The 12,380-nt window shown below is 41.8% G+C and overlaps 1 protein-coding gene across 3 annotated transcripts in view; it reads left to right on the top strand.

Moving 5' to 3' along the window:
- The window catches only part of SCN11A (sodium voltage-gated channel alpha subunit 11), a 173,996-nt gene that overhangs the window by 117,447 nt on the left and 44,169 nt on the right, over window positions 1-12,380 (top strand). For all 3 annotated transcript variants that reach the window (XM_032270708.1, XM_032270699.1, XM_032270690.1), the window contains 6 exons: window positions 905-1,046; window positions 1,956-2,153; window positions 3,033-3,206; window positions 7,012-7,141; window positions 8,204-8,442; window positions 10,131-10,310. In XM_032270708.1, the coding sequence (XP_032126599.1) occupies window positions 905-1,046; window positions 1,956-2,153; window positions 3,033-3,206; window positions 7,012-7,141; window positions 8,204-8,442; window positions 10,131-10,310 (1,063 nt within the window). The remainder of the gene's footprint in view (window positions 1-904; window positions 1,047-1,955; window positions 2,154-3,032; window positions 3,207-7,011; window positions 7,142-8,203; window positions 8,443-10,130; window positions 10,311-12,380) is intronic.

The following is a 12,380-nucleotide window of genomic DNA, read 5'->3' as shown; positions in this document are numbered from 1 at the left end:
CAACTGATAAACCAAATATCAGTGTAAGGACTATTTAGACATATAGAGGCAAAAGAGTTAACGGTTGTTGAATTTGGGGTGTATAAATCACAGTTAAAGAATTATACAATTGATTTCATTATAAGCTTTTGTGTGCATGTAGTTTTTAAACCATGTGCATGTATTACTTTGATTAAAATACTAATTACAAAAAACTAAAAATACATTAGTACATCTCATAGATAACACTCAATAATGTGTGTTTTGGTAATATGGGGAAAAGCCTATATTCAAAGATATTCATTGCCCAAATGTTTTTGTAAGAGTGTAGGACTATCAATTACTGAAACCTAAATGTTCACAATTAACAGAGCAGTTAAATAAATCACAGAACCATAGACGTGAAAAGAAATGAGATATCTCCCTGTATGGTAATATAAAAAGAGCTCTAATCTGTATTGTTTCATTAAAAAAAGCAAGGTGCAGGAGAGTGTGCAAAGCATGTTCCCATTTGTGTATTATAAAAAGTTGTATATAGATGTAGATATGCTGTATATTCATAGCAAACTTCTGGAAATTTACAAAAGTAACCGCTAACTAACTATTGCTTCTAGGAAGTGGGATCAGGAGACTGGGAAGAGAGGGAGACTTAATATTCATAGTATGTGCTTTTTTACTATTCATTGTTCACATGTCACTATACTCAATTTTTCAATGAAAAACTATCTTATATGAATTTATTAATCAGTTCATTAGCAAAAGGGTCTTGTCAGATGGGCAATGGCCACTTTACACATACTCCCTTCCTCTAGGGCTCCTGGTGTGAGCCCACAGCCCTTGGAGAAACCAGTGTCATTGGGGGTAAAGGGAAGCTTGGTTGTGGCATATATAATTATTTCCCTGTTCCTTTGTTTCCAATATCTAGTTCCTGTTCCTCACAATACGAATGTATTCACACCAGAATTAATCCTGACTATAATTATACGAATTTTGACAACTTTGGCTGGTCTTTTCTTGCCATGTTCCGGCTTATGACCCAAGATTCCTGGGAGAAGCTCTATCAACAGGTTATCTGTTTATAGTCTCTCTTTTTCCTCTCTCCCTCCCTCCATCCTTTTCTTTCCCCTTCTGTCACTTACCTGTTTATCTACCATTTATTTATGACTGTCATGCATCCCCCACTTTTGTCATTTGTCTCATCTTTAACAGTTGTACTGTTAAATTCTGCCTTACTAATTCTGTTAGAAACGTCAAGAAAATTGGCCCGGCATGGTGACTCACGCCTGTAATCCCAGCACTTTGGGAGGCCGAGGCAGGTGGTCACTTGAGGTCAGGAGATCAAGACCAGCCTAGCCAACATGGTGAAACTCCATCTCTACTAAAAATACAAAAATTAGCCAGGTATGATGGCAGGCGCCTGTAATCACAGCTACTCAGAAGGCTGAAGCAGGAGAATCACTTGAACCCAGGAGGCAGAGGTTGCAGTGAGCTGAGATCATGCCACTGCATTCCAGCCTGAGTAATAGAGTGAGACTCCATCTCAAAAACAAACAAACAAACAAAACGAAACTTCAAGAAAATTATAGATGTAATATTTGGAAGAAGACTGCCAAAAAACCCCTCATCTTCCTAGAAATATTAGCCCCCTCCAGATTCCCTACTGCCTGAAGTTTTACCACTAGCATTATCTTTCTGGCCATTTTTATTGTAAAAATGCAAATACTCTTGAGAAAGTTATAGATAGTAAAGTCCCTGAAACTTCCATGGGAAGGTATGGCTAGTATCTCCCCACTGACAGACAGGGCATCAGGAATCCCTGGGGTTTTAAGGAGGCTGTAGATGATGCTATGGCCAACTGAGCCCACCAGTGCAGGGTAAGACCAATTGTCTGCTACTGGGTGCTCTTTGCTCGAGGTGATGGTCACCCTCCTGTGGAAGAAGGCTTGAGATGCAAGAACATGCTCTGTCCTTTGCAGACCCTGCGTACTACTGGGCCCTACTCAGTCTTCTTCTTCATTGTGGTCATCTTCCTGGGCTCCTTCTATCTGATTAACTTAACCCTGGCTGTTGTCACCATGGCGTATGAGGAGCAGAACAGGAATGTAGCTGCAGAGATAGAGGCCAAGGAAAAGATGTTTCAGGAAGCCCAGCAGCTGCTAAAGGAGGAAAAAGAGGTAGGTACCTGGGGTTAGACAGTGGAATCCGGTTTGGGGAGGGGAAGGGGCCCCCAGAGGCAATGTGGCCTGAGACTCAAGACTGCCACCCTTGGCCTTGTCTCAGCGCTTTCTCTACTGGTGCTTTTCTGAGAATGCAGGCCCCTTGCAGAATGGCTGTGCTGCTATCTTGCACAAAGTTATCCAGGCACCAGGCCCTTGAGAACCTTGAGACACTTGGTCTTGATGCTTTTTGACCTTCTGAAGCCTAGCCTTTCTAAGTCATGCCCCTAATTACTGGCTAGATGATACACCCTAAGTATATGTAAATGCAGGCCGTGCTCCAGACGTTCTTGTGGAAATCTGGAGATGTTCGAGTTAGGGGCCTTTGCTTGAGGTGGGCTCTAGAACAACAGTGATCACTCCTCCCTGTCTGAAATTCTTGCCATATTTATAGGCCATTCTAATAGTTTTCCTGGAATCTTTATATTCTTCCAGCTCATGTCTAAGATTTTCAGGACAGGGACCACGTTTTATACTCCCCTTATCCTCTACAAGATTTGTCAGAAGGATGTCCCTTCTAAGTGCTTGACATCCACATTTTCAGGCGTAAGTATTTGTTGAGTGCCTAGCACATGCCGGACACTGCTAAGGGGCAGCGACACAGAGATATGAAATAGTCAGTGCTGCTTTTGGTGGCTACAATCTCTATGCAAAAACAGGACATGCTTCCCCAGATAAATAATAACAGAGCTAGTACAGTCCAGGTAGATGATGAACAATTTAAATGCTACAGTGCTACCAGAAGAGAGATTTCTACCTCACTAAGGTCAGGGTCATTTGCAGTATTTCATGAGGAGGCGTAATCTGTTCGTTAATTGCTTTTGTTCACTTTTGAAGGCTCTGGTTGCCATGGGAATTGACAGAAGTTCACTTACCTCCCTTGAAACATCACATTTTTCCCCCAAAAAGAGAAAGCTCTTTGGTAATAAGAAAAAGAAGTCCTTCTTTATGAGAGAGCCTGGGAAAGACCAGCCACCAGGGTCAGATTCTGATGAAGATTCCCAAAAAACGGTAAGTCTTGTCCAGGGAATTAATGATACCATAGTGCCGTTAGGGTCCCATTGCCAGTCGAATTGAAGCAATTTATTTACTCATTTACTCATTCATTCATCCATTTGCACATACTTGCATCCATCCATGTATCTTGTCAATCATCCATTTATTTGTAAACATTGATTTAGAGTGTGCAGTATTTATTATCTACTGGGCACTGGGATGGGTACTGTAGATACACGATTTATACTCCACAGAGTATACAGCTAATGATGGAGACACACTGATAAGAAGGCAATTACAATTCAATGTTATGGCTGATGTTCTGATTGCTGTGGGAGGACAGAGGAGGAACGATGTGTCAGTGTGGGCTCCCTCTGAAGCAAACCAAAGACATTACAATGCAAATAGATTATTTGGGAAGTGATTCCAGGAAGCACTGGGAGAGGAGGGAAGAAGTGCTATATGGAATGGAAGGTAATCAATGAAGATGCATTATCAAGCCAGCTACCACTGAAGCCAGGTAGTTGGAATTTAATCATTCTGGAGTAAGGGCATCAGAGTGTATATATCCTGGTATATATACCAACTTTGATCCATCATAGGTTAAACATAGGTTAAAGACTGCTGAAGACTGAAGACAATAATTTCCCTCTAATTTCCTACTTGCTGTGTACTAGGGAAGAGGGGATTTCAGTCACCAGAGAAAGTCCTCAAGTAAGGACATACGGGTGGGAAAAACATCAGCATCCAGAATTCGTGGGGCCTGGGGGAAAAGCGGATTAGAAAAGGGTTCCCAGACCCCTTCCCTACACCTCACACAAAAATTAACTCCAGATGGATTAAAGATTTAAACATAAGACCTAACGCCATAAAAACCCTAGAAGAAAACCTAGGCAATACCATTCAGGACATAGGCATAGGCAAGGACTTCATGACTAAAACACCAAAAGCAATGGCAACAAAAGCCAAAATAGACAAATCGGAGATAATTAAACTTAAGAGCTTCTGCACAGCAAAAGAAACAGTCATTAGAGTGAATCGGCAAACAACAAAATGGGAAAAAATTTTTGCAAGCTACCCATCTGACAAAGGGCTAATATCCAGAATCTACAAAGAACTAAAGCAGATTTACAAGAAAAAAAAAAAAAAAACAACCCAAGCAAAAAGTGGGCCAAGGATATGAAGAGACACTTTTCAAAAGAAGACATTTATGCAGCCAACAAACATACAAAAAATGCTTATCAACACTGGTCATTAGAGAAATGCAAATCAAAACCACATTGAGATACCATCTCACTCCAGTTAGAATGGTGATCATTAAACAATCTGGAGACAACAGATGCTGGAGAGGATGTGGAGAAATAGGAACGCTTTTACACTGTTGGTGGGAGTGTAAATTAGTTCAACCATTGTGGAAGACAGTGTGGCGATTCCTCAAGGATCTAGAAATAGAAATACCATTTGACCCAGCAATCCCATTACTGGGTATATACCCAAAGGATTATAAATCGTTCTACTATAAAGACACATGCACATATATGTTCATTGAAGCACTATTTACAATAGCAAAGACTTAGAACCAACCCAAATGCCCATAAAAGATAGACTGGATAAAGAAAATGTGGCACATATACACCATGGAATACTATGCAGCCATTAAAAAGGATGCGTTCATGTCCTTGCAGGGCCACGGATGGATCTAGAAACTATCATTCTCAGCAAACTGACACAAGAACAAAAAACCAAACACCACATGTTCTCACTCATAAGTGGATGTTGAACAATGAGAACACATGGACACAGGGAGGGTAACATCACACACTGGGGTCTGTTGAGGGGTGGGGTGCTAGGGGAGGGATAGCAGGAGGTGGGGAGGTTGGGGAGAGATAACATTAAGAGAAATAACCTAATGTAGGTGATGAGGGGATGGAGCAGCAAATCACCATGGCACGTGTATACCTATGTAACAATCCTGCAAGATCTGCACATGTACCCCAGAACTTAAAGTAAAATTTAAAAATAATAAAAATAAAAATAAATAATAAAAAGAAAGAAAAGTGTTCCCGGAAGAACCATTGTGTCAGCTGAAAGGATGAATTCATCAGCAAAAGGAATAAGAGAGCATTACCTGCAGAGAGAACAGCATGTGCAGAAGCCTAGAAGCAAAGGCAAGCAGGTGAACATGACCCACTAGAAAACTGGCCAGCGTGTGTGTGTGTGTGTGTGTGTGTGTGTGTGAGTGTGTGTGCACGTGTGCGCACCCTCACATATGCATATGTGTGATGAGGCTGGGGGAGGACGGGTGGCAAGAGTCTATAGCAGCCAGATAGCGGGATCACAAAGGACCTGGAAAACAAAGCTAAAGAGTTTTCTCTTTGCACTGAGGGCAAGGGGTAAGCAGCATTGAAAGGTTTATATAAGAAAGGAATATGACTGGATTTATGAAATCCTGGATGTGTTGAAGACAGGGGATTGGAGGAGAGCAAGACTGGAGGCAGCTAGTTAAGAGGTTGTTGCAGTAACCAAGTAAGAGGTGGCTGTGGCTTAAACCAGGGTTAGGGCAATGAGGATGAAGACGGATTAACAGACAACAATGATCTGAAGAAAAAGTTTAGGAATTGAGTTGATGGACAGTGTAGGGATGAGGTCTTGTTTCTGACATGATTAGCTAACTTGATGGAGGGTAATTTATGGAGACAGGGAAGGCACACATTTGGGAGTGGAAAGATGGCATGTTCAGTTTCAAATGTGCCAATTTTGAGGTGCTTTTGACCTCCAAGCAGGAATGTTGATTAGGCAGAGTGATGTGCAGAAATGAAGCTGGGGGATGGGCAGCAGAAAAAGTTATTCTTATAAAGATGGGGGATGTTCACACATAATTTAATTGTCTGGAGAAAAGTCAGAAGAGAGGAAGATGCTGAAGATACAGATAAGAATGGCAAGGGCCACTTTCCTGAGAGAGAGATGCAGAAGGTAGAAAGTAGATATGTCTGCCTGATAATGGGGCAGGGAAAGGGAATCGAGGAGCCTTTGCAGAATCGGGTAGAAGGATCCCATCCACTGCTCTGGTCAGTTCTCTGCTATAGGAATAGGGAGACGTCTCATAGAAAGACTATCTAGATTGGCTTATCACATAAGGATAGTTCCCTCTGGGGCCCTCGTCAGTCAGAACCGTTGGAAAAGGAGTCATTGTGAAAAACTTAAGTTTTCTGGATAGCAGGAGGTTTGCACTCCTTAATTCCAGTGGCTTTAGAATTGTAGGTAGATGTGAGAGAGTCAGCTCGCCCTTGGGCACGGCCAGAGAGTGCTTGAGGTTTGTTATATACACTTTGTGATATTTATTGTGACTGTTCTTTCTCATTACCGCCAGTTTTAAAAATCAGTTTAGGCAGTTGTTCAAAAAACTTCACAATCTGGCCCCATCCACTTTTTTAAATTTACACTCCACTTCTGCCCCTTGCAAACATTGTTTTCAAATTGGATTTTATATTGCTTTCATACCTTGAACCATTGCTCACTAATTTTTTGTAAAATTTTGTTTGCTCTGTTGGCAGTGAATAAAACACAGAGAAAGTAAAATCTCTATAGGTAAGACTCTAGAAATGTGCATGCATAAGAAATATGAATGACAAAACAGATGTATCTGTTAAATATGAAATAAGAAAACTGAATATTTGGCATGCTGTAAAGACGAGGTAAGTCGACCTATAGAAAATATTGAGCACTTTGGTTACTTGTAGCATTGGAACAAAGTAGTTTGTTAAGTTTTGAGGAGAGGCAGCCCCTGTCTTTAGAAGGTGTACCATGTCTTCTCTTACAGCCACAGCTCCTGGAGCAAACCAAACGACTGTCCCATAATCTATCACTGGACCACTTTGATGAGCACGGAGATCCTCTCCAAAGGCAGCGAGCGCTGAGTGCCGTGAGCATCCTCACCATCACCATGAAGGGTAAGTTCCATCCCAATCCAAGGGAAAGTGCACTGCAGTGATTCCTTTTATTCTTCTAGAAGTCCTCTGCAAAGGAGGCTGTTTTGGAACCAACCTACTGTACCATCCTGCAAAGAGTGACTTCCTATGCCTCTTTGGAGCATGTAAACGAAGTGGCTCACGAGAAGCAGACCTTCCCTGTGGGCCCACCCTAAACTAGCACTTGGGTAGTAGTGGAAGCTGGCTAGACTTGGGATGGGACTTCAGACCAAATGCATAGACAGGGCCTCACAACCAGGCCAGGCAGTCACAGAAGATTTGAGTGACAACAATAGTTAAAGAACAGAAGACTGACATCTCCAGGAGGTGGCAGTTATTGAAGTTAGAGTCAGGAATCCCACATGGGCAATAGAAGACCTGTGTAGGCAGGCTGAAACCATCTGATGGAGCAGATTAACAGCAGGTAACAGGATCCCACGCCACGCATTGATGTTCAGGAGCAGGATCAAGTCCCAGCAAGGGGCAGGTGTCAAATAGTCCTCTAGCACTTTTGAGCCTATTGCATCATGTCCTTTGCTCTGCATGTGTCCCTGAAGTGGTGCCACAGAAATCAGGGGTGGCCTGAACTCAACTAGTGGATAGAGTGCCTTTTACTGTTTCAGTGCTTACAGATGCCCTTCCTTTGAGGCCTAGTTGCCCCTTTTGCCCTGTTAAGCTGACCCTATGGTCTGTCTTGAGTGGACATAGCTTGGTCCTGTATCTGTCTCTCTCTTGGATCCACAGCCAGCCAATGTTGACTTCCACGTCTGTATCTCTAACAGCAAAGCCCAGCTCCTGGATGCTCAGTAAGAGTGTAAAGATTTGATGGGCTTGACTATGCCACATGCTAGTTATATGTGGAACATTGTCTCTTCTGCACTGTGACTGGTGGAAAAATCTTTCTGGCTACACAAATCAAAGCCTTTCACAACTGATCATGTTACAAGAGGCCCTGGGGAAGAGGGATGAAGGAATGCACTCAGGCAAAGGGCATCTGGGTTGCTTCAGAGCTAACTCCTCAACGTCTCGCCCATTCTCCTCTAGAACAAGAAAAGTCACAAGAGCCTTGTCTCCCATGCGGGGAAAACCAGGCATCCAAATACCTCGTGTGGAATTGTTGCCCCCAGTGGGTTGCCATGAAGAAGGTCTTGAGAATCGTGATGACCGACCCCTTTACTGAGCTAGCCATCACCATCTGCATCATCATCAATACTGTCTTCTTGGCCATGGAGCATCACAAGATGGAGCCCAACTTTGAGAAGATGTTGAATACAGGGAATTTGGTAACTTTACTCTTTTTAAAAATACAAAACATATTTCGAACTTTAAAGTATAACTCTTTCAAAGTTTAAACATTTTGTGAATGGCCTAACCTAACCTAGGCTTTCGATCCCCTTAAGAGGAGCAGCAGGAAAAGATGTCCATTATGGTTTTACTTTTACCTGGTTCATTTCAGAAATTGCCCACGGACCCTGAGTTGGCCCTCTGGTATGCTCAGGCATCTGTTTGGTCATTCAGTGGTCAGCTGGATGCAAGCAGACATCCTAAAAGCTTAGCTCTCTGGGATAATCAAGAACATGTGAATAATACCTAGAGAACCATGGCAATCACTACTGTGGCCCCAGTGATATTCATGACATCATTTGTCACAAAATAATGTGACTACTATTACTAGGTGTTATTCTCCCTGGAAAGATGAGTTAGGGCCTGTCAGCCTTGGGAGGTTCACGTTTCTGGGAGGGGTTGTTGGAGGGGTGATCACCGTGGGGTGGGGTGAATTTCCAGACTTGAGCCTGCTTCCATATGTTTCTCATTGGATACATCTAGTCTCAGTTAAATTGGGAAAACTAAGGGGAGCAGACTTTTCAAGGACCGTTCACTTCAGTTTATGGTTCTTGTGGAAGTCGTTTTCCTCAAGGAAAAATTAGTTCCTCAAATATCAGAAACAATAAATAATTACCCACCAAATGATCCACACTAAATAGCTGATGAGTTAATGAGCTGAAAACCTTACCAAATACAAATAAATACAAATGAAATAGAGCAAATCCTTTCTTCACAGCAAATAGCACAGTCTTATTTGTGATTTGCTTTATTTTCTGCAAAGATATGGAAGACAGATTTAGTTTTTAATTGGCTACTGCATTCAACATTTTCACATATTTCTTAGGCCTGTATTTATCTAATTATTTAAGACAAAGACAAAACTATCTTCTCAGGGAAAATGCAAAATTTAGCACTTTTTGTAATTCCTGCCTCTCCTTTTTGTTCTGTGATACTTTGTTCTGGAAGTGTGAGCTTTGCATCCTGAAAGTTTTTAGGATTATATTCTGATTCACTAATTCTCCTTTCAACCACAACCAATCTAGGGCTTATCCTGTATATCTAGTTGTTCAAAGACATTTTTTTTTTTTGATCCCTGGAAGTGTTTTCTAATTCTATGATCTGTGCCCCTTTTTTTGTTTTTATTTTTAATTATTCTGATGAAGGTGTTGAAATTAGGTGGTCAGGTGAACACCTCCTCGATTCTAGTTTGTGGGGGATATTTATCATTAGTTTTCAGGGCGATCGTAGGCATTCCTTCTCTCCCCATTTTAATTGCTTTAATTGGTATTCTAAAGAGAATTCAGAGGACAAATTGCCTGACACTTTCTATCATCCTGCCATCTACTGGTAATGCCATTTTGTTTTATCTTCAGCGGAATGAGAACTAATGTTCATTTTCCATTCTGGTGCCTGGGAGCTTGGTTACATTGCTCTGGGCACCATAGAGAGGGATGGAGAGAGCAGTAAAGACATGGCGAGGTTCATGCTACAACAGTAAATGTTTCTATTGCATGGACTTCAGGGAATAATGTATCAATCATGAGAATACTTTTCATTTCTTTGTAATGTCTGTACCTCCCTTGGGTCATTCTTAAAAGTGTGTCTCCACAGCTTCCTTCTCTCATTCTTCTTTGTCCCACTGTAGGTTTTCACTAGCATTTTTTTAGCAGAAATGTGCCTAAAAATCATTGCCCTCGATCCCTACCACTACTTTCGCCGAGGCTGGAACATCTTTGACAGCATTGTTGCTCTTCTGAGTTTTGCAGACGTACTGAACGGTATATTTCAAAATAAAAGGTGGCCATTCTTGCGCTCCTTCAGAGTGGTAAGGCACTTTCTTATTTTACTACATGAACATAGCTGCCTGAGTGAAAAAAGTCTTGAGTGAGTTCAATAGCTATCTTCGACTAAACTTTATCTCACCTTAAACCAAGAACCAAAACTGCTCTCCTCATCCTGCACAGGTCTCTACTAGCCTTGCAAGTCCCTGGGGGTCTTCACTTAGCTGAAACCTTATACTCCCAGCCCCTTCCTGCCAGGGATGACCCTTTAGGCAACTGGGTACAAAATTGTGTCTCCCCGTGTGAGGATTCTGCTCCTTGCTCTGTGCATGACCCCTCCAATACTCTTTTATCCCACAGAGCTCTGAGACAATAAATAATAAATAAGGAAAAATATTCATATCTCTCAGGTCATATTGGGCTCACCAAGCGGGGGTGAAGACTGTGGAACACAGGGGAAGGATGGGTGCTGCTGGCAGGTGGTACCTCACAAGTTTCCTTCTTACTGCTGCCAGTGCTACATTCCTGCTCTGTCGTCTTTGCCCTCTATCCAGTTTGGAAGCATTCTGACAACCTTTACAGAGTGCCTAATGAAAACCGACATGAGGGAAGGCGCAAAGATGAGGAAATCACTGTCTTTGAGAAGCTTCCAGCACAGGAGTGGTACAGGACAGGGCTACATGCACAATGCGTTGTGACAGGGCCCAGGAGAGGTATAGACAGAGGACTACAGGTAAATCAGATCCAAGAGGGAACTAGAAAACCTCCGAGGTGGGATTTTGTCCTCTTTCAAAGATATTTACCTTTTTTTTTCAGATAGGATTTCTAAGCCTATGAAGTAAGACACTTTATTCAGTTACCCATATCTGAAGTTACCTATATACCTTTCTATATCCCAAGTATAAAAAGTATAAAAAGTGTACGTTTTATACTTTTTATACTTGAGATATAGAAAGAGGTTACACTGCCCAAAGCAAGTTGTTATTAAGCTCCTCTACTAATGTTTTATTGGCATTCTGGTGAGCAAAATTGCACTTGCTTTATTATTGTTTAGGCTTATTACAGCCGTGCTCTAATACATGGAAATCTGTGGCATTGTCTGTATATGAGAATGGAACCACAGTTTCTTCATGGGATGCTCCTAGCTCCCCTTTGAGTAGACAATGACAGTCCTCTTCAAGCAGAAGTCTTACTGACCTGCAATATTTCCATCCCCAAATAGGGGATGTGCTTAACAAAATCGTACTTTGGAGTAAAACCATCAGTTTACATCAAAAGTTAATATAAGAAACAATCTGTAAAAAAGTTGCCGTGTTTTCTCTAAGGTTGTTTGCTATAAAGTCTGTGAAGATCTGGGATAAAATTTCTCTTGGGAAACAGTATGCAAGTCTTGAAAAGCTGGTTGCCTTTTCTCTCCTGACTACAACTGCCATACTACTCTCATCATTCCTATTAGGCTTAGATTCAAACTTGTGGTCTGAATTAGATAACAGAGAAGTTAGCAAACTTTCTGTTAAGGGCCAGATGGTAAACATTTTCAGCCTTACAGGCCATGTGGTCTCTGTCACAACCATTAAACTTTGCCATTGAGGCACAAAAAAAGCCATAGACTTTCAAAAACCAATCAGTATGGCTGTGTTCCAATAAACTTTATTTGTTGATGCTGAAACTTGAACTTCATATAATTTTAATGCATCATGAAATATCCTTTTGATTATTATTATTTTCTTTTTTCGAGACAGAGTCTGGCTCTGTCGCCCAGGTGCAGTGGCATGATCTTAGCTCACTGCAACCTCCACCTCCCAGGCTCAAGCCATCCTCCCTCCTCAGCCTCCCGAGTAGCTGGTGGCACATGCCACCACAGCTGGCTAATTTTGTATTTTTTGTAGAGATGAGGTTTCACCGTGTTACCCAGGCTGGTCTTGAACTCCTGAGCTCAAATGATCACCTACCATGGCCTCCCAAAGTGTTTGGATTACAGGTGTGAGCCGTTATGTCTGGTGTGATTGATTATTTTTCAATCACTTTAATGTGGAAAAATATTCCTGTCTCTGAGATCATACCAAAAAAAAAAAAAAAAAAGGCAAAAAGGCATTGGGCTGGATCTGGCTCTC

The sequence above is a fragment of the Sapajus apella genome, unplaced genomic scaffold (assembly GCF_009761245.1).
Source record: "Sapajus apella isolate SASKATOON/1434 unplaced genomic scaffold, GSC_monkey_1.0 scaffold4, whole genome shotgun sequence".
Lineage (NCBI taxonomy): Eukaryota > Metazoa > Chordata > Mammalia > Primates > Cebidae > Sapajus > Sapajus apella.
This window is presented reverse-complemented; position numbering and strand designations above follow the sequence as displayed.